This window comes from Triturus cristatus, chromosome 3_2 (assembly GCF_964204655.1).
Source record: "Triturus cristatus chromosome 3_2, aTriCri1.1, whole genome shotgun sequence".
Taxonomy (NCBI): domain Eukaryota; kingdom Metazoa; phylum Chordata; class Amphibia; order Caudata; family Salamandridae; genus Triturus; species Triturus cristatus.
Genome location: NC_140584.1, coordinates 962,191,227 through 962,214,741, shown reverse-complemented (window position 1 = coordinate 962,214,741; position 23,515 = coordinate 962,191,227). Strand labels below are relative to the sequence as shown.

At 46.0% G+C, this 23,515-nt stretch overlaps 1 protein-coding gene across 3 annotated transcripts in view; it reads right to left on the bottom strand.

The window, feature by feature from the left end:
• CUEDC1 (CUE domain containing 1) overlaps window positions 1–23,515 on the bottom strand; it is a 535,352-nt gene that overhangs the window by 73,012 nt on the left and 438,825 nt on the right. For all 3 annotated transcript variants that reach the window (XM_085649520.1, XM_085649521.1, XM_085649522.1), the window contains one exon: window positions 16,074–16,157. In XM_085649520.1, the coding sequence (XP_085505646.1) occupies window positions 16,074–16,157 (84 nt within the window). The remainder of the gene's footprint in view (window positions 1–16,073; window positions 16,158–23,515) is intronic.

Sequence of the window (23,515 nt, the reverse complement as noted above, 5' to 3'; positions counted from 1 at the left end):
TTAATATTGGGGTAGCCCACTAACTTTGGTGAACCAGACATATGACGGTTAACAAAATAATAAAATGAGGAGGAGAATAGAGTATGATGGCATGCTACAGAACAGGTCATAGAAATATTTACCATGGGAAAAGTAATTATTATTGAAAGTGGTCTAAGAAAGTGCATTCTCTTTAACAGCTCCACTGTTCAAGAGGACTGTCTGAAGATCAGCTATCGCCCAGAAAACTAGGGAAAAGAAGGGTGGGCAATCGCAGCGTCCAACAGAAAATCTTTAATGTCTACCAAGGTAGAATTTGTGCTTTGATTTGTGACTCGACTTTAAAATGTTCGTAAAAAATGCTTAATTGCATTCAATGTAATGTAAAGTTTCCTCATCTCCGTACGGAATTGCATTTGATATTATCCCTTTACTTTTACACCAAAAATGCATATGAACCGCTTTAGAATAAGTTTAAATTAGAAATTAAAATAATTAATTGGACTTCTTTGAAACTAATGTTGCCTCGTGCAAACTGCTTTTATTTCAAGGGTTGGTAATTCCTTGTTCTCAGAAGCTCAGTAACTAAGGCCCAAATTATGAGAATTTGGCGCAGCGGTGCAAAAGAGCGTGGTTCACGTCAAGAGAAGACAAATCACCCCTCACATGTGTTCTGACGTATGACCCAAAGCGAACAAAATTAAAAAGATAATTCAATCTAATTGGAAGCTCATTGACACCTTAGATATTTCGAAGCCATTGTTTGCATTCAGGAAAGGTAGAAATATTAGACAACACCTGGTACGAGCAGCAAGAACTACTGATCTCCCAAGAAAAGACTTAAGGGGTCTTTTAAGTTTACCACCTGTGTCAGGGCATTACAGATGCCAAAACTGTGTTGCATGTAAAATGACTATTGATTCTAAACAAATAGTCATTAATGGATTCACACATGAGCAGAGAGTTTTTTCAAATTGTAACACAAGTAACATCATATACTGTGTTAACTGTCCATGTAACAAGTTCTATATTGGACAAACGACTCAGACTGCAAAAAACACGGATCTTGCAGCACAAGTCAAGGATCAAATGTAGGACACAGGGAGCTCCCCTAGTTCAACATTTTCTTTCTAACAACCATACAGAAAACGATTTGCACTGGTCGGTTTTGTTGGTAGTTCAAGATGCGAATAAGGACACTCTTCAAATGAAACTTAATAGATCAGAAGCAAGGCAGCAGCAACACAAGGCCTTAATGACAGAGATGAAATGTGGTCGCTGATACAGGAACCATAAAAAATCTCTTCTCTGGTTTGGTAGTTTCTATCTACTTATAATCCGGCTGTGTGTAGCCCTTGCTATAGCCTTATTGTCATTTGCATTTTAAAACATATGTGACTTCAAGTTAGTGGGTTTTCTGCACTAAGGGTCTGAATATATGTTAAGTGGAATGAAACAGTTTTCTATGATCGTAATATGAATCAATCTGGAGTGTCTTGTGTAGTAATCACACAGCAATATTGTACGGAGTGGCAGTACAATTTTCACGAGGTGGTTTTCTAAGTCTGTTTTATTTTTAATCTCTTTGTTTCTTAAATTATTTATTACCCCTTTCTTCTATCAAGGCGTGTGCCGACGCTATTAATAACAAGGAGTATCTGGAGTACCTGGGGTAAGGAAATGATTGTCTTGTTTCTGTTTCTACTGGGGGACACGTTAGACTACGTAAGAGTCCGCTCTCTATTTTGGGTATTTAGTACTTCCGCATTCTACGGCTACGTGATTCCGCGCTGGAACCGTGTGGAGAAGTTGATCTATGTAGCAAGAAGTTTCGAACAGTTTAAGGTATGATTTTAAATTGAACTCTAACACCTCAGACTACAATCGTTATAAGTCTGGCTCACGCAATGTCCCGCATACTGATAGACTGTTGCCTCTTTCCTTTTTTCCCTTTCGGTAGTATTCACGCGAAGTTCATATGGCTTAGGGGGGTGAGGATTTAAAGGTCCCCCGTTCTTAGATTCGGCCCTGGAGGATTTGGCCCTATTGGTAAGACCGAGGATTCCTTAATATGTACAACAACAATGTATGAATCCGAGATACATGTAGTGGTAACGATATAGTGACCTAACTAAGTTTCCCCGTGTTTTTCCGTGTTATTCAGAAAATATAGTCTCGCCATGGAGACATTACCGCTAAGGATTTTGATGGGACAACATGGATTGCTGTTTAATTGGTAACTGTATAGTGCGTTTTTGTTGGGGTTTCCTATTTTTTAGGTTATATTTCACACTTCTGGACTCTTTTAGTAGTATGCTTTTATTTTTCAATGAGATTTCAATACACGGGTGATGGAACTTTGCAGGTGGTTTAGTTACTTTTCTTATTATTTCTATCTTTATTCTTGGTAATTTCATGAGACTGCCACCCCTAGAGAGGTTCTGCATATCATTTTGATTTTGTATATATTGTATGTACATATATACATAGTTGTACATATTGTAAATGTTTTTTATATTATAGATGTTGCTACAGGAGATATATCCTTATATACCCTAGTCCTGATGAGGCCCGCAGGCAGGTTGGGCTGAAACGCGTCGACTATTTTTGAATATAAAGAGCCCCTGAGGAATTGAAATCACTGGTGGAATCGAGATATATAGTACTAATAAATTGTATAAAGGGGTATAAGTGTTATTACCTCCCAGTACTATTGAATGGGGCTACTTGGAACAATGGAATGCTCATGAAAGAAAGTGTGAACATCCATTATTTGTTATAGGGGAATAAGGAATGGATTAAATGTTCCTTGTTGTTTTGCTTTTTCCTTTTTTGGATTGATTGATTTATGTTTATGTATTTTTATATGTAATGGAATATTCGATACTACATTTATACATTGATAAAAGGGATTTATCAAATGAAACTGTGTCCAGACAATGATATTACTAATATATGATTAATTTCAATAAGTAAATAACTCACCGTGAAGGAATAATTTATGGTATCCTTCACATTTTGAGAGAAAGAATATTTGATTGGTTCCATCACATCATTATGTTTTTGCTATAATTGTTCTACCCAGATGTGTTTGGAATAGTGGGTGCCCCCTGATTATACATTGCCTATGCCAGATAACGGCGGTTCCCTGGCAGAGCCGGCGGTCTAACCGCCCAAGACGTAAGCAGGTGATCGGACAGCAGGTGCGGTGGTGGTTAGATCCGCCACTGCCACGTCACCATGAGTCTGGCTAAACTGGCCCTTTGTGTTGGATAACTCCTCATGTCAATGAGGCTAAAGACAGGTAAATCATCAAGGACAACATCTATCTATGTTCAAAGCCCGGCAGAAAGCAGCCAAAATCGAGCACAAAATGGGAAAATAGTGATTCTAATGAGAAACCGAGCCAACATGGAAATGCAAAAAAAGCACAACCTAAAAATACAATGAAAGGGTCAGTGTTTCAAAAAACTAAACGAGAGAATAGGAAAAGCAGGATACGGGAACGGTGATACACAATTAAAACCGAAAGAGAACAAAACTACACCCACTTACAACAAATAGAAACTCAGTCGAGGTAACAAGCAGACTTCAACATAGCTGGTAAACCACATTCACGAAAGATCTTGACTCTCAGTTACAGTAACCTCACATATCTGTATGATTCAGCTTCCTGACTTGGGTAGTCACTCAGCAGCCCTTCGTTTGACTGGAATTGGCCACTCCTAATTTTGTCATTGGTTTTTAGGCAGTAACCTTCCTTTTTAAAACATAGCTTGAGTCATTAACAGTATCTTTTACTCATTGTTCTCCGACAGTGGAAATGACAATCTTATTTGATTCTTTATTTTCAATGATTATATAGCGTGCAAACATAAGGACTTTGGCCTGTGAAACTTTAACTGATTCTTCAAGAATGTTTTAGCCCACCTCTTCAGCTTAAAAGTTCAGCCATGAGGTTTTGTTCCTAGACAGCAGAGTTCAGCAGCTCGGGGTTAACAGCAGCTATTGCACATTATGCCCAATAACAAATGAAATGCCCCAATGGCCTGTGGAGGAAAACTTTATACATTCCTACAAAACAATAAAAAAAAAAAAAAACATTTTGCCATGGTCAGCAAATTGCTGGCAGAAATATTGTTTTACATTTTGAGTTGTGACCAAAATATAAAAATAATAAAAGCCTGGTGCCGTAAAAAAACTAAAAGGTTGCTTTCCGTATACAATGCATCTATCAGATAACACATTTAATGAGTGATACAGTGTACTTCGGATATGTACAGTAGCCACTTCTGCATAACAATACACGCACCCCATAGCAAAAGAAACACCACACATCCATTAGCATTAGGTGAGAGGAAACACGTTACTTACCTGTAACAGCAGTTATCCAGTATTGGTGTCTTTCATAGATTCACATGCCTGAATCATGCCCCGTCGTCGAGACGGGAGCCTCCGGTACATAGAAAAGTAATGTCCTATAGACATACATAGAGAAAAATAGGCCTAAGGGCCTCCCCTTAGTAGCCTATCCTTGTCCTTATGTAAAAAGGACCAGACTCTTAGAGCCAGCCAATCAGCTATCACCTCCCTCTGGAACCTTCCTGACAGGAGCCTCAGTCTCTCAGATTTTCGTACGCACCAAGCTAGGTAGGCGTAATATAGTTAGAGAGAGACTTGAGTCCTTCCAGGGGAGGCGGGAGGGTTGCATGTGAATCTATGAAAGACACCAATACTGGATAACTGCTGTTACAGGTAAGTAACGCGTTTCTTATCCAGTATTAGGGGTGTCTTTCATAGATTCACATGCCTGAATCAGAGTAGTCAGCAATACATTATGCACATTTCTGATGTAATCATGCCATATAGTCATTTTAGATAATACACATATTACCATGCGAGTTTGAAACATTGGCATACATCAATATATCATAGCAGTAAGAGATGTGCATACCAGGATGGCGGGATGTTGGAAGGCTCACCTCACTGGAATAGATGGCGAAGCACCGCCTGGCCCACCGCTGCATCCTTCATAAGTTCAGCATCCAGGCAGTAGTGTCTGGAGAAGGTGTGCGGTGACTTCCACGTCGCCGCTCTACATATGTCCAAAATCGGCACTCCAGCGAACAGCGCTGCTGATGTGGACATCGCTCTGGTGGAATGCGCTTCCACCCTAGCTCTCAAAGGCCGCCCGGCCCCGTCATGGCAGAATGCTATCGATGAGGAGATCCACCTGGAGATGCTCTGCTTCGTTAGAGGCATACCCATCCTTGGCCTACTGTAGGCCACAAATAGCTGTGATGACTTCCTGAAGCTCTTTGTTTTGTCTATGTAAAACTTTAGACACCTTTTGAGGTCCAAGGAGTGTAGCGTCCTTTCTGCTGCGGTGGTAGGGTTTGCAAAGAAGGAACGTAGAACCATGGGTTCATTAAGGTGAAAGTCTGAAGGCACTTTCGGTATGAACTTGGGATTTGTCCTCAGCACCACCCTGTCCTGTTTGAACTGCATGAAGGGCTCCTGAATGGATAGAGCCTGTAGCTCGCTGACTCTCCTGGCAGATGTTAGAGCGAGCAGCAGAGCAGTTTTCCATGAGATGTACTTGATGGATGCTCGATGAATGGGCTCAAAAGGGTGCTTCATGAGTTGGTTAAGGACTAAATTGAGGTGCCATGTCGGTGGGACCCGTCTAGGTCTTGGGAAGGATCTATATAGTCCCTTTAGGAACTGCTTGATAAGCCTACTGGACCAGAGAGATGGTCCTTGGTAAGTCCTGGTGAATCTTGAAATGGCCGCCAGATGCACCTTTATGGATGCGTGCGCCAATCCTGACTGTGCCAAGTGTAGTAGATATGGCAATATCTGTTCAGGTGTGATATGGAGTGGTCTCAGGCCGTTTTCTAAACACCATGTGCAGAATCTTTTCCATTTTAGAGAGTAGGTTTTGTTGGTACTGACCGCTCTCGCTTTTGCCAGCACGTCCCTGCATTCCTGCGGGATGTTTAAATGACAGAACTCTCTGTGCTCAGGAGCCAGGCCGATAACCTGAGCGATTGCAGGTTCGGGTATTGCACCTGCCCGTTGGACATTGTCAGCAGGTTCGGGTGCTGCTTCAGACGAATCGGTGTCCTGATGGAGGCGATGAAGGTCCGAGAACCAGTGCTGCCTCGGCCAGAACGGGGCAATTAGGATCAGGGTACAGGGCTCCGCCTTCATCTTCCTGAGGACCCTGGAGATCATGGGAAACGGCGGAAAAGCGTACGCAAATACGCTGAACCAACCTATGGAAAAGGCATTTCCGAGTGACCTTGGTTGGGGACGCCAACTTGCGTAGTTTGGGCATTTGGCGTTCTCCCTGGTGGCAAACAGGTCGATTCCTGGGACTCCCCATTCTGAGAATATGTGATCCAGTGTACTCTTGTCGAGCTCCCATTCGTGGGAGAGGGATCTTTGTCTGCTTAGGGCGTCCGCAATGGTGTTGTCCTTGCCCGGGACATAGTCCACCCTGAGCGAGATCCCATGGAGCAGAAGCCAGTTCCAGACCTTTTGCGATTCACGTGATAGAGTGAGCGAACGCGTTCCTCCCTGTTTGTTGAGATAGTGCATCGTCGTGGTGTTGTCCGTTCTGACGAGCACCTGGGAGTTCTGGATGCGTGGTAAAAAGGCTTGTAGCGCCAGATACACAGCCCTTAGTTCCAGGAGATTGATATGGAGTTGCTTCTCCTGATCTGTCCATTTGCCACTTACTTGGAGGTCCTGTAGGACGGCTCCCCAGCCTTCCAAGGATGCATCGGTGGTGATCACCAGCGGTGCTGCTGGAAGTAGGAATGGCAGTCCTAAAGACAAATTCTTGTACTCTGTGTCCATTGGTTCGTGAGGGCTTCTTGCAATGGACGCATCCTGAGTCTGCAGTGAGGGATGAGGAGTATACAAGAAGACATCATTCCTAGGAGTGATTTGTAGGTTCGAACTCTCAGGGACCTCCTTGATGCCACAGCCGTGGCCAGAGATATTATTTTGTTTTTCCTTTCAAGGAAATGCCCTTGCGCATTCCGTGTTCAAGGTCGGTTTGAAGGTGATGTTTCTTGTTGGGGACATGCAGGATTTCTCGTGATTGAGAGTCAACCCTAGCAGCTGAAAAAGATTGGTGCAGGCGTTGGAGGATTCGGTCGCGCCTGCAGCTGAAGGTGGCTTTACCAGCCAGTCGTCGAGGTAGGGGAAGACTTGGTGACCCAGTTGACGCAGGAAAGCTGCCACAGGTGAAAGGCACTTGGTGATGTTTGTGCGGAAGCCTGCGGGGAGGGGTTGCAGGTGGGATGGTGGTGAATTCCAGGGAATGGCCGAATCTTATTAATTGGAGCACCCAGCGATCTGTGGTGATGAGATGCCAATTTTCTAGGAAATGGGTCAATTTTCCTCCAATCTTTAATGAAGGATATAGTTGCTGGACTGGCTGGAGTAATTGGTCACTGGCGTCCGCCAGTGCCCCTCTTCTGGTTTTTGCCCTTGAAGTTTGATCTCCCATAAGAAGTCTGGCGACCTTGTTGCTGCTTCTGTTGGTACTGGGATTTATTCTGGTAGGAGTACGAGGACCTATTTTGATAGGATCCCCTGTAGGAGGACTGGCCTCTGGATTTGTTTCCTCGAAAGGACTGATTCCTTGCCTGCAAAGTACCAAGTGCTCTAGCAGTATCGGTGTCTTTCTTGATCGCTTGGAGCGCCTAGTCAATCTTGTCCCCGAAAAGGTGTTGGCCGTCGAAGGGCATGTCCAGCACCTTCGTCTGCACCTCTTGCCTGAACGATGTTGCCTTAAGCCATCCCTGACGTCGGAGGACTGCTGCCCCAGCTAGTTGTCGGAAGCCCGTCATGGCCACATCTATGGCACAATCAATGATCTCAGCTGCAGAGGTTTGGCCCTCTGTAAGCAGCGCCTTGACCTCCTCCTGAACTGTGTCTGGCAGTTCCGCTATATATGGGGCTATATCCACCCAAAGCTGGCAGTTATAACGCCCTAACAGGGCTATGGAGTTGGCCACCTTGATGGTCATGGCCGATGTCGTAGAAAACCTTTTACCGATTGTGTCCAAGGGTTGCGAGAATTCTTTTGGGCCGCCTGGGTTACGACCGAATCCGGTTTCGGGTGCCCATTAAGGCAAGCTGGCGCCGTGGTTGGAGCCTTGTATTTTTTATCCAGGCGTGGAACAACTGTAGGTACAGATGCCGGCGTCAGCATGAGTTTCTTTCCCTGGTCCCAGAGAAAGTCTATTATTGGGATCGACTTCGTTGTCTTCTTCGCTTGCTCCTTGAAGTCATGTAAGAAGCACTCGGTCTCAGTCGATTCCATCACCATATGAAACCGCTTCGCTGCTCTTTCAACTATCCTATGGAACCCGCCAATGTCCACTGGCGGTGAATCTGCTTGGCGCGGCTGCGGTGAAGCTGGGGAAGATGCCACATACTCCTCCTCCTCATCGTGATCCGTGTGGTCTTCTTGGACCTCACCCTCTTCCATTTCTTCAGCCTCCTCCTCTGATGATTCTATCACCTGAGGTGGCACTTTCTCATGGCGGACCTGAGTAGTTGGCCGTGTCTGTTTTGGGGCTGCTGCTGGTGTATCTGCAGTATGCGTCGAGCCCCCTGTCTCAATTGCCGGTGATTCCGGGAAACGCTGTTTGTAGTCCTGGATAAGGTATTTGAGGTCATTCACAATTGAAACGGGAAGGCATACCATCGGGGTGACCTCCGTGCGAACTTGAGCTCTGAAAGGGTGTTCCTGGTAGCTCATGTCCTCCTGCTCTTCGTCCGTGCACTGACATTTCACGTGAAGTTCTGAAGGGGAAGTAGCCTGATCCAGGAGTTCTTCTTCAGATTCCTCACTCTGGAGAATCTCCGTAGGCAAATTAGTTTGCACCTTACTTGGTGACGTTGTCTCTGGTGTAATCTGCTTCTTGGTCAGTTTGCCCGACACAGAATCTTTTGCAGGATCCCCTGCCGTCGTCCTTGGTGGTAGGGTCATAGACGACGTTTCTATCTGCTTGGATTTCTTCCATGGCTCAGTAATGACCAAGGTCGATGACGATTCCCCCGTCGACGATACCCTCGTCGACGGAATGACCTTCGTCGACGGTGCCCCCGTAGATGATATTTTCATCGTCGACGATGCTTTCGTCGACAATTCATTCGTCGTCGACGCCCTCGTCGTCGACGTCTTAGTCGTCGACGTCTTCGTCGTCATCTCTCCCGTCGACGGCGGGCTCTTCATCGCTGATGTCGTCGTCGACGGGGCAATCTTCGTCGTCGACGAGCTTTTGGCCGTCGACAACGGTTTTAGCAGTATTATAGATGGAATAGGAGTACCTGCTGATGACGATGAAGGAGTGGTCGTCGTCGACGAGAAGAATGAGGACGCTGTCGTCGTTGACACAGTTGTCGTCGCTGTGGAGACAAACTGGCGCCCCAACTCTTTTTTGCGCTGAGGAGGATGTCGCAAGTTTGCTGGCCGACTGGGTAGGCTTCTTAAAAGTCTGAGAATCCTTTTCAGACACTGAAGATTTTGACGATCTTGCCTCTGAAGACTTCTTTTGTGCCTTCATAGGAGGAGTGTCTGAGGGGCCAGGAGACGCCACTCTTAGCCTCTTCAGGGAGACTTCAGAGGTCCTTGAAAAGCTTCCCTCTGAGGATACCACACTCTCCCTATCCTTAAGCCTGTCCAGCCAGATGAGCAGGCGACCTTCTCTGTCCCTCAGGGTCTTGTGAGGGAAAGACCTACATATCTTACAGTCTTTAGGTATGTGGTCAGGATAAAGGCAATATAGGCAGAGGTCATGCTTGTCATCCACATGTAGCCGTTTCTTCCCACATGAAGAGCAGGCCATGAAAAGGGCTTTCTTCTGGGATTCAGACATGCCAGAAATTTGAAGAAATAAATCACTCACTGCAGTGATAAGTGGTTTGAAGTAATCCTGTTCAAGTTTTCTGAAGAAAGAACTCACTTTTGAAAGTGAACAAGTTGGTTGAAGAGATCCTGAGGAGAACTCAGGCTGGAGACTCCCTAGCACAACGTGCGGTAGAAAATCTGAGAGACTGAGGCTCCTGTCAGGAAGATTCTAGAGGGAGGTGATAGCTGATTGGCTGGCTCTAAGAGTCTGGTCCTTTTTACATAAGGACAAGGATAGGCTACTAAGGGGAGGCCCTAAGGCCTATTTTTCTCTATGTATGTCTATAGGACATTACTTTTCTATGTACCGGAGGCTCCCGTCTCGACGACGGGGAATGATTCAGGCATGTGAATCTATGAAAGACACCCCTAATACTGGATAATTATATTTCTATGAACAAAGCTAACGCTCATTCTGTGTATATTTTAGGGAGTTCTCGCAATGGGTATTGCAGACAGTTACGCTGCCAGAAGCAATGGGCATTTGCAATGCAATAGGTCTCGCATTCGGGAAAGTTAGAGATATTGGCATTGCAAATGACAATGTCTTATCTATGTGTTTTGGTTTGGAGTTGAGTGGATGCATGTGGTTTGGAATAGAATTAAGCGGGTTGAACTGGAATTGTTAGTTGTGGAATTGTGTGGTGTGCATGGTGGAATTATGTGACAGGGTGAATAGACAGGGGTTAGAGCTGCAAAGAATAGAAAGGAAGATCGAGAGGGATAGGTCGTTTGTGCACAAAGTGGTGAATGAACTTTAGACCGAGGAGCAGAAAGCGTGCGAGAAAGAAAGAAAGAAGGAGAGAGCAGACCACATAGGTATAAAGAGGGAGCACCTGTGTATGCAGAAGAGACCCTAAGAAGAGGAGGATAACGTGGGGGTGAGGGATGGAAATGTTGTAAAGGCACGGCAAAGAAATTGTGCTTGAAGACCTTAAGTGAACTAATATGAGAGAGGTGGGAAGGATTAGTTACTTACCTGTAATCCTAGTTCTCTTCCAGGGGTATCCTCCTCAAAGTCATAAGCACTAGAATATTCCCGCCCAGTCACGGGACCCCGTAAACACAATCCTACATGTGAAAACATATTTATCTCCATATATATATATATATATATATATATATATATTACCTACTGGCGGTCGCCAGTAGGTAGTTATAGTTAGGACCCCTTTTCCATAGGAAATCCGCAACGTTCTATTTTGAATAACTTTGGCGCCGGTCGATGAATCCTCGCGAATTTCTCAAAATAGGTGGGGCGCTACGCTCCGCTCCTACCCTGAAAGTCTCGGGGGGATTCGTCAAGCGGGGGCTGAGATAAAAGGGGAGTCCCAAAACTCGTTTTTCCCATGCATTTTTCCATAGGACCTTTAGAACGAGCTACAGCCCGAACGGCTGAACAGAATTACTAGAAATTTGGCAGAGAGGTAGTCCGTAGGTCAAGGAAGTGCCTTTTGTAGGTTTGGTGTAAATCTGTTCAGTAGATTCTGAGAAAATAGCCTTTAAATCAATATATATATCTGAGCCCGCTTACGGTACGCTTACCGTACGCTTACCGTACGCGTACGGTGGCGTGCGCGAGCGCGATTCTGATTGGCTCTTAGATCTTAGTAAACATTCGAATCGGCCGAAACCAGGAAGCGGCGTCCGCCATTTTGTCTCTCGCACTGAGTGTTATTTATCAAACATGATGCCCAAAAACATGTTACGGGGCTGTTTTGACAACTCCCTCCCACATAGTCATGTTGAGGGAGTCCCCAAACATCCCCCAAGAGCAAAAACAGATTTATTTTTTTTTCGGCAATTTCGCCGAGTACGCTTACCGTAAGCGTACGGTAAAAAATAGAAATAAAAAAAAACACTATCCACACTTACCCCACCCCCTGTGCTTTTGGTGGCCGTAGTCCACCAAATGTACAGGGCTTATTACATCAGTAAAAAAACTATATTTTGGCAACATGAAATTATAAAATCGAAATAAAAAAAACACTATCCACATTGACCCCACCCCCTGTGCTTTTGGTGGCCGAAGGCCACCAAATGTACAGGGCTTATTAAAGTTGATAAAAACCGTGCACGGAACGCACTGCGTTAAGTGGGCGCGCACGCCTCGAATGGCGTAAAGTAACTTAGCATTTAAAAAACCGTACAAATTCACTGAAACAACCATAGGTTTCACACACGTTATAGTTAGGAATTAGCATTTAAAAAACCTTGCAAATTCACTGAAAAAACCATAGGTTTCACACATGTTATAGTTAGCGGAAATTTTACTGATAAAAAACCAATGAAATTGCCCCGTTATAGTTAGTGCTGGCAACTATAACTCACGCGACCGCAATCTTCTGCTGATGACATATGTGTCTTTATAAAAAAAAATATTTGTAATATATGTATAGCTAAAAATGTATGGAAGAAGACATGGGCAAATAAGTGTCTAAATACAGTATTAGCATCAGCAGAGGATTGCGGTCGCGTGAGTTATAGTTGCCAGCACTAACTATAACGGGGCAATTTCATTGGTTTTTTATCAGTAAAATTTCCGCTAACTATAACATGTGTGAAACCTATGGTTTTTTCAGTGAATATATATATATATATATATATATATATATACACACACATATATACACACAATAAAAAACGTAAATGCAGCCTTCCATACGCTAAGAGCTGAGTAATGCTGTAAGGACTCCCTTGTACATTATAAACAGTACCTTAAAAACAGGGAGAAACAAAAAGCAAAGTATGTTCGAAAACTGTTTTAATGCTTAGCACTTAGCACAATCCCTCGGATAGGACTGAAAGCATTGACAGCTCACATGCTGCATTGTAGAAACATAACATAGCATAGAAAAGCTGAAAAGCTAACTCTTCGCAACATAGAAATAAACTGGCACCGTGCCTTTAAGGCAGCCATGACCCCTAGCTTCCCATCATGCCTCAGGGGTGACAGTTGGTCAGTTCTTTGCGTTGACCCAAAGGCCAGGGCACAAAGAATTAACATTTTAAAACGTTCCTTTGCCCGGGGAGGCGGGAGGGTTGCTTATGACTTTGGTGAGGATACCCCTTGAAGAGAACTAGGATTACAGTTCAGTAACTAATCCTTCTCTTCCAGGGGATCCTCATCAATAGTCATAAGCACTAGAATAGAATAGCAAGCGCCATCCCCTTCCACCTGCGGGCAAAAGGAACTATCAATCAAGCTCAGATAACCAAACTTGAAAACACAGATATCTTATCTGAACAGATTTCTCAAGGAGACTTGGCCTACTTGGGTATCCGCCCTGGAGTCGGATTCGAGACAGTAATGCCTTGTGAAAGTGTGCACCGATCTCCAGGGGTATTCACTTTCTTCAAACCCTGTAGGAAATCCTTGACCACCTGCAGTTGAAAAAAGGAAGGTTGGTTGGGGGACCTTCTGTAGGCCGTGATGGCAGCCAAGTGCACCCTAATCGATGAGTACTTCAAACCTGGCTTGGCTAAGTAAAGGAGGCAAGGAAGAATTCCCTCTTCCTGCCCTGTTGTAGGATTAAAATGATTACGTGCACACCACAAGTAGAATCTCTTCCACTTAAAGGCGTATGACGCCCTCGTAGATGGTCTCTTTGCCTCTTTCAGGATGTGCACACAGTCCTGAGGTAGATTAAAGTGTCCATATTGCAGGACCTCAGGAGCCATGCTGCCAAGTTCAGCGAAGGAAGGTTGGGGTGGAGAATCTTCCCGTCCATCTTGGTCAGAAGGTCCGATCTGTAAGGCAGCCTCTTGTGGGGGAGTACCGACACCTTCAATAGGTCTGGATACCACCACTGGCGAGGCCAGTCTGGAGCTATCAAGATCATCGTCATGTCGGCTCGGATGAGCTTGGACACCACCTTCGGGATGAGAGGCAGGGGAGGAAAGGCATAAGCAAATGTTCCGGACCAGTCCATCAAAAGCGCATTCCCCCTAGTCCCTGGACGGTAGTACCTGGACGCAAAGGCGTGGCATTTATTGTTTTGGCCGTCTGCAAACAGATCTATTGAAGGTCAACCCAACTGACGAAAAATGTCTGCCACCACCTCGTCGTTTAGCACCCAGTCTGGCTGATCTTTGAAGTGCCGACTGAGTCCGTCTGCTCGCACGTTTTACTCCCCTGGAAGGTGCACTGCTGTGATGGAGATCTCGGGTTAGAAGCCAGTGCCAAATCGCTTGAGCTTCCAGGAAGAGTGGGCGAGAGTGTGTACCACCCTGTTTGTTGAGGTAATACATTGTGGTTGTGTTGTCTGTTTGAACCAGAATTGAGTTGGATTTGCTCGAAGGCTGAAAAGCTTTCAGAGCAAGGCAGACTGCTCGCAGCTCTAACATGTTTATATGGTAGGACTGCTCCTTGTTGGACCACTGGCCTTGCATCTGTAGGCAATCCATGTGAGCCACCCATCCTTGCAGGGAAGCATCTGTGATCAGGGACTGTGCCGGAACTGGTTGATGGAAGGGGACTCCCACCAAGAGGTTCTTTGGTGGAGTCCACCAAAGAATGGACGGCTGCTTCTTGAAAGAGCACAATCATGTCACGCTGAGCTGAGAGGGAGGCTTTCCACGGTATAAGGCACTACACAGGAAGGGAGGGGAGGAGATGGCACTTAGGAAAACACCACCCAAAGCAGCCAGAAGACTGGCCTCGAAATGAACGAGCAATGGGGAGCAATCTATTAACAAGCAACAACGAGCGTAGGAACTGGAGCGCCTCCAGGTGCAAACAAACAAGCAAAATAAAAAATTCCTTTAAAAACAACATGCACACAATATGGATGGGTCCCAAAAATAGCAGTTCAAAGACACACTAATACAAAGAAACATTATGGTTAGGGATGTGTGTTGCTGTTGAGGCTCCATAAAGAGCACCCAAAAAGTCCGTACTAAAAAAGAAAAAGGGCTCAAAAACTGTGGGAAAAATATACAATGTAAGATCACATGTAACAGGGTCAATCTTCATGGGAGGTTCCAATAGTACAAAAGGAGGGACTAAAACACAACCAACGAAAAACAATCATTTAGGAAGAACAGTCAAAGGAGCCAATAAAAAAAGATGGGCAGAGGTTCAAGCCCATATTCTGGATACAGTATGTGTAGAAGAGACATCACATGCACTGCCTAGGCAAGACCTGAAAACAAAGAAATAGACAGCCAAATGCAACTGCCAGACTCGCTTAAACGCTTATCTAGGCCCTCATTATAAGATTAACAGAATCTGATACAGGGGGCTGGAATCTACATTAACAAGTATCCCCACACCAAATTCAGACTATCACATGTTTTTTCTCTGGATCGTGGAAATACCGCACACACCTGTAAATATGTAATACTTTCACATGCATTTTCATCACTCACTGAAGAAAACCGCTGATATTTTCCACCTGTTCAGAACAGGCAGAAATTGTCAGAAGGAGGATTAGAGGGGGTGGGAAGACGTTGGGTGGTACGGTTCAGGGGCTAGGTGGTTGTTAGTTTCTTCTATGCTGTTGCAGGAGTCGGGCAGGGACTGGGCTGCGACCCACAGTCCCTGCAGTAGTTAGGGCAGTAACAGTGTTCATGGACCCAAAATGATCAGATCCAGAGCTTGCAGACCCAATAACATCGGGCCTGGAGATACCTGTAATTGCGAGGAACAGAAATCCAGCCAGAGTTATCATTGATCATGAGGGCCCTATACTCTATAAACAAGATTCTGGTTATTACCTGGCATTTCTCAAATTCTTAGTTCGTAAACTCAAGGAGCTTGGATAGAAGAGAACTGTGTCCTAACATTTGTGTCCAATCAGTACATTATTTCACAGGGTGGCTATCTTGTTCTGCCAAGTCTGGAGGGAGTCTGGAGAGAAGGTTACTGTAAAACCATAATTTACCACTTTCTCGGTCTCAGAAGACCCTATTTTTTGCTATTAAGTTTCATCTTAGCCCTCCAACAGGCAAAAGGAGTCCAGGAGAACAACAAGAGGCTTGCATTTGTACACATATAAGTGTGTCTCACCACCACAGTGCCGAATGTAGGGAACTTATAAATAAGAGCAACTGAAATCAGAGGTACCAGACAGGAGTGGAATACAGCACAAAAAATAAATAAGTCGCAAGAATCATGTCACATCAGAGACAGAACGATTCCAACGTAGCCTAAAAGTACCTGAAACTGCAGGAGAGAAACTGAAGTCATTGCTGACAGTAAAGCTGGTGGACTTGCATTTTTTGGACTCGTATTTCAATCGATCTGAAAAAGAAAAGTTGTTTTGTTATATCCCGAAGCGGACGTAGTATCAGTATCAATGTAGCTTTGCAACATAGACTCTAGTATTTTAAATGGACAGGAAATATAGGGGGCTGTTTCCCAGAAAGAGGCTGCTCATGCCTTCCTTCGACTGTTTAGGTTTCACAAACCTCTCGGTAAAGCAATCACTGAATGTGGTCATCTTACTAGTGCTAACCAAACAACTGCTGTCAGTCTTCCAATGCTGCAAAGTTGTGCTGCAAAACAATTTTATATCCTGAAATTCAATAAACTCTGAACGCACTTTATTTTGCATCGATAAGGTTATCATTCCGCAAATGCCGAAAGATTGCAGGAGTACTATAATAGAAATGTTTTCTGCTAGTTTAAAATTAAGACTAAATCAGGTTTATACAAGAGTCTCGAAGAGTTTCCTAAAATTTTTGAGACAACTTTCTGTATGCAGCTCAAGTGGAAAAGGATTAGAAATGTTGTTGGAATCTATCAACAAGCAATGGCAAAGCTGATTGGTCCTGCCTATGTGAGATTTATTGGCTTTGCCAATGTTTTTTTAGCACTGTTGCAAATAAAGTAAAGTAAAAAAGCTGCACGACACCGCTAGAACTGTCCTTGTTATATCGCTTTTTTTATTTTCAGTTATGCTGCACTGAAGCTAGCGCTGCTAAGTAATATGGCTAAAAAACATTATTGAAGCCAATTGATCTCGCATAGGCAAGACCTCCTGGCTTTGCCAATGCTTCGTATGGAATCCCACATGAGAAGTTATAAGTATTCATATAGTGTTTATAACGGCTGAAGTGCTAATGTTATAGACTGCCCTTGCCTAGGTGTTAATCTGTCCAGATTCAGAAGCATTTTAGGACCATACAAAAACTGTAAAAATGTGCCATATAAATGTGATGAATGTAAAATAAGTTGTAGGTAGACTGAAAAGTCCAATAGGTTACAGCTTTAATTACAGTGATACTTTATGTATTCCTTTGGATGCACTTGTTACAAAAGAACCAAACAAGAGCTTCTTGCTGCTTGTTTAGTGATTAAACATAGAAATAATCGGTGTTCAGTGGAATTTCGAGCCCTTTTGGCTCCTGCGCCAATACACCTTTAAAATCATTACCCTAGTGCCTGCAAGGTAATTGTACTTGTGACTGCTTGTTTAGTAGTAAAATATAGCAATAATCAGTGTTCAGTGGGTTTACTACACCATTTGGCCCCTGTGCCACTGCACCTGCTGCAGCATTCAAATCATGACCCTAGTGCCCGCAAGATAAATGCACTTGTGACTGCTTGTTTAGTAGTAAAATATAGAAATAATCAGTGTTCTGTTTGTTTCCTGGGCTTTTGCACCAGCACCACAATTCCATTCATGACTCTTGTGCCTGCAAGGCAACTGTACTTGTGGCTGCTTGTTTTATAGTAAAATTTATCAATAATCAGTGGGTTTCCTAAACCTCTTGGCTCCTGTGCCTCTGCACCTGTTGTGGCATTGAAATCACGACAACCGTGCCTGCAAGGACAAATGAGTAAATTGTTTATATCAAGTAGTGTATGTGTTCCGAAAAAGGCACAGCTGCGGAAGGGAAAACATAATCGTGTAGCTAAACAAACAAAAGCTTTCATAAAAAGTGCAAAAATGAGTTGCCACAGATGTAATAAATAAAGCATATGCTTTACACATCAAAGTGAAAACCAAGCAGTGTTAAATTGTGATATAGTGTGACTGGCTCTTTCCTGTGGAAAGATCTTATCCTGTGCTTGACAGTGAATGAGCCACGCCGCACTGCCCTCCTGCTGTAGGCGCGGTCTCTGCCCCACCACCACAGGTCTGTCCCTGACCTCGGTGCCCCCTCGCTACCGCTCGCTCTACCTCCTCCGTTGTTCTCTGCATTTTCGTCGCATTTTCGTCATTTTGTTTTAATTGTTTTATTGTACTCCCTCTGTATTATCTCAGTTTTGCGCCTATTTTATTTAGGATTGTACCCACTTGTGCGCCCCCCCCCCCTCCCCGCCGCTGCTCCCTCGCGGCCCCGACCCCTTTCCCTTCTGTTACCCCACTGGCCGCCCCGCTCCCGCCTCCCAGCTGCTCCTCCCTCCCACTTCGCCTCATATGGAGCCCGCGCGCACGCGCAGCGGGTGCGCCGATTGTGCGCCGAAGTCGTGCCAAAGGCAAGCCCGTCTACGCCCGTCCGAGCCTGGACCGCGCCCAGCGCCAGGACCCCTGGACCTCAACAATGCCAGCGCACCCGACGAACTTACAACGCCACAACCCTCCACGCACTCAACGCACTCAACGCCGGCCGGAACCTCACCTGCTACCGAGCCGCCCCGAGACGCACCCACGGACCCTTCACCTGCCAAGCCTACAAATTCACCTGACACAGGACCTGCACCGCACCCGCCAAGCCGAGCACCAGCCACAACCACCTCAAGTGCATCCTGCTCAACACCCGCTCCGTCCACAGGCACGCCGTCGAACTCTGGAACCTCCTCGACACAACATCACCAGACGTCGCCTTCCTCACGGAAACCTGGATGAACGCCTCCTCAGCCCCCGACATCGCCATAGCCATCCCGGAGGGCTACAAGATCACCCGGAGGGACCGCATCAACCAAACCGGAGGAGGCGTCGCCATCGTCCACAGAATCACCATCCGCATCACGACCAACTCCGACGACACCCTCACCGCCGCCGAACACCTTCACTTCCAGATCCACACCGACCCCAAGACCACCCTCAGAGGCACCCTCATCTACCGACCCCGGAGACCACGCACACAATTCAGCGAAACCATCGCAGATTTCATCAGCACACACGCCCTCACCTCCACAGACTACATCCTCCTGGGGGACCTCAACTTCCACCTGGAGAACAACAAGGACCTGCTGGACAACCTCGCCAACCTCGGACTCAAGCAACTAGTGGACACCCCCACCCACTACGCCGGACACACGCTTGACCCCATCTTCTCCTCCAGGAAGCACATCTCCTTCAGCCACTCCACCGGACTACACTGGACAGATCACAGCTGCGTCCACTTCAACTTCAGGAGAACCACGACCCACCACCTCCCTCAACAGGCTCCCCGCAGAAGCTGGAGCAAGATTACCGTCGACAGGCTCACCACCACCCACAGCCAGAACCTGCCAACCAACACGACAGACCCCGACGAAGCAGCCCGCAACCTCACACAGTGGCTCACTGAATGCGCCGACAAACTCGCACCACTGAAGAATCCTCACAGCAAACCCGGAAGCAGGAAAGCCTCGTGGTTTACCAACGACCTCAAAAACTCCAAGAAAACCTGCCGCACCCTCGAGAAAGCCTGGCGCCTCGACCAGACAGCAAAGAACAGGTCAGCCCTCAAGAACGCCACCCGCAAACACCACCAGCTGATCCGCACCACCAAGAAGACAACATTCAAAGAACGACTGGACAACAACACCCACAACAGTAAAGAAATCTTCATCATCGTCAAAGAGCTCTCCAACCCCAGCAACAACGACATCACACCCTCGCAAGACCTCTGCGACTCTCTCGCCTCATTCTTTCACAGCAAAATCGCCGACATACACAACAGCTTCGGCGCACTGACCACGCACCCTACCACCGAACCATCGCCCCCCACCACCACCCTCTGCACCTGGACCCTGTAAGCACCGAAGACACCACCCGCATGATGAACACCATCCACTCCGGCTCCCCCACCGACCCCTGCCCACACCTTTAACAAAGCAGACTCCATCATCGCACCCCATCTCCGGAACATCATCAACAGCTCGATTGCATCCGCCACCTCACCTTCCCGGAGAGCTGGAAACATGCAGAGCTGAGCTCCCTCCTGAAGAAACCCACCGCGGACCCCACGGACCTGAAGAACTTCCGCCCCATCTCGCTCCTCCCCTTTCCAGCCAAAGTCATCGAGAAGACCGTCAACAGACAACTCTCCGTCTTCCTCGAGACCAACGGATCCCTCGACCCCTCGCAGTCCGGCTTCCGAGCAAACCACAGCACCGAGACAGCCCTCATCGCAGCCACCGACGACATCAGGTCCCTGCTCGACAATGGGGAAACTGCCGCCCTCATCCTCCTAGACCTCTCAGTAGCCTTCGACACCGTATGCCACCACACCCTGACACAGCGCCTCAGCAACACCGGAATCCAAGGAGCGGGACTGCAGTGGATCAACCCAGAGAGTCCGCCTCCCCCGTTCCGTTCCGCAGCCACCAAAGTCATCTGCGGCGTCCCACAAGGATCCTCACTCAGCCCCACCCTCTTCAACATCTACATGAGCCCCCTCGCAGACATCACCCACCAACACAACCTCAACATCATCTCCTACGACGACAACACCCAACTGATCCTCTCCCTCACCAACGACCCCGCCACCGCCAGAGCCAACCTCCAGGAAGGTATGAAAGACGTCGCAGAATGGATGAAGATCAGCCATCTGAAACTGAACTCAGACAAGACAGAAGTCCTCATACTCAGACCATCTCCCTCCGCCTGGGACGACTCCTGGTGGCCCCCTGCCCTGGGCAGCACACCCAAGCCAACGGACCACGCACGCAACCTAGGCTTCATCCTGGACTCCTCCCTCACGATGACCAAGCAAGTCAACGCCGTCTCATCATCCTGTTTCAACACCCTGCGCATGCTCCGAAAGATCTTCCGATGGATCCCCACCGGAACCATGAAGACGGTCACCCAGGCCCTCGTCACCAGCTGTCTGGACTACGGGAACACCCTCTACGCTGGAACCACAGCCAAACTACAAAAAAGACTACAGGGCATCCAGAACGCCTCAGCACGACTCATCCTGGACATCCCTCGCCGCAGCCACATCTCGGTCCACCTGAAAGACCTTCACTGGCTCCCCGTCAACAAGAGAATCACGTTCAGACTCCTCACCCACGCACACAAGGCTCTCCACAACATGGGCCCGGAGTACATCAACAACCGCCTCACATTCTACACACCCACCCGCCAGCTCCGATCCGCCAGCCTAGCTCTCGCCTCCGTCCCACGCTTTCGGTAATCCACCGTCGGAGGAAGATCCTTCTCCTACCTGGAGGCGAAGACATGGAACTCCCTCCCCACTCACCTACGTCTGACCCGGGACCATCTCTCCTTCAGGAAACGACTCAAGACCTGGCTATTCAAGCAGTAGCGACCCCCCCCCCCTCAGCGCCTTGAGACCCTCACGGGTGAGTAGCGCGCTATACAAATTATGCTGATTGATTGATAGACAGTGCAAATTGCCCAAGATCACCATATGTTAGGCTGAAAAAATTCGGTTTTCTACTTTGTTCCTAAAAAAGCAGTTTCACAAATTAAATGGACTCACCAAAGAGAAGGAATTTTGCAAAAAACACATGCAAATGTTTTGTGTCGCTGAATAACGAGATACCTTTTGAGGTGGCTATGTCTAAAATAGGTACAAGCAGCCTCCATGGAGAAAGTATGCTGCAGTCCACTTTCCTATAAACGCTCTCACTTTGAAGTCAGCCGAAAGCAAAACACACACCAGGGTCCCACACATACAAAGCTTGACATTGGACCTCGGCCTTTGAATGCCCAGCAAATGTGAGGAGATGAGAACAAGATCTAAAGGCCTATTTTTTTTTTTTTTACAGAAAACGAGTTTGTGAGAGAATACTGTAAACATGGCTTCAGCATAGGGAGGTACAAATTTAAGCTGTACAGCTTAAAGGAAATAAAGCCAGCAAATAGAAAGGCAGAAAACGTGAGTTACAAACCACAAAGTCAGTAGCAAGCCATGGACGGAATGCATTCCAAGGTCAACTTTCTGAAAGTCCCCAAGATGTCTTTCGCATAGCCTGCTGCGCGGTCTGGTAGGCGTCGACCGAAAAAGGCTTTTTGGGACCAGGAGCCTTATGTACTAATGGACTTTGCTGTTGTAAAATCACAAACTTTGTAAATGTCTAATCCAAAGTTGCAATGTATCAAAGGCACATTACGATTTACAACTGCCTTTGCAAGTTGCAATGTGTACTTTGCCATAAATTATGAATCTTTGGGAAAAGGTGAAGCAACATGCCACCTTGTCACCCCCAGCCACTCCCAACGCCCAGAATGAAATGTAACAATGTTTAGCAGATGCAGTTGGGAGTTGCAAACCACTGATTGAATAACACCTGAAAGAGGGTGGAATTAATCTGTAAGAATACCTTCCACTCTGAATGTGGGTTATGAGGTGGAGCACACAGCAGTGCAGTGGGCTGAAAAGTTCTCTCACGATTGCACCTAATCTGGGAACTGGGACTGCAATAGCAAAACAAAAAATGTATTTTTGTGACTGAAAACAGGGAGGGTTTCTAAAAGTCACATACCTCCATAGTGCATTCCCAGTCCTTTCCATTAGAATGGCAAACCAAATCCAGACTCATTAATAATGATTGAGCAGAATCGTGTGCATCATACAGAAATTCGATTTTCCACTCCAATGGATAACTACATCTATCGCAGTACAAAAGAACCTCGAGCTTGCAAATCAGTCACTACACAAACCCAGTGACTACTTAATGACCCCATGTCTTTGCACACCAGGCACTAGGCTCCTTCTACATTATTTTCAAAATGTTTATTGTTCTGTTGTTAAGGCTAGTAAACAATTATTGAAAATAATCTTGTTTTGCTGTTTGGAGTGGGTTAGTAGCACAAGTTCTTAAACACTTCACCTTGAATTCTGCACTCAGCAAGCACAGCCAGAGGGCCAGCCCTTGTTAAATGTCACAAAATCTAAAATTGCTGCTCTTCAACACTGGCCAATGTTAGAGCTCATTTCATGAAGTCACTCTTAGTACTACATCACATCACCCACTTAGGAGCCCAATGCTCCACAAGTCTAAGGCAGCAGACTACCCACCCGACAAGATAATAACCAAAACAAAGCAATTTATACTATAAACCTTTGCACCTAAATATACAGATTGGAAGAACTTTGTTAATCTTTGTAGTCTAGATTAATTTTCACCGGAAATATTTATATGGAGTAACAATGAGCAGCGACAGTATAATATAGTTGCAGAACAAATGTTTCAATATGAATGCATTTTGTAACAAATGCGGAGATTCAAGAAAATATCTGTTGCTTATAGGCCTATACTGGCTTCAACTATAAGGTGCAAGATTTAAAGCCTCACGTTAACTCATCTGTTTGAATCAGGTTGAAGGTACCTCGCTGCTGAAAATTTGCTCTGTTAATATTCCCCACTTGTCTGGACATCTGTGAACCCACTTAAATCCTCCAAGTTTTATTTTTACTGTTCCATCAGCAAGGCTCAGTATCTCCACCTACAGTAAAGTGGAAGAATTGATC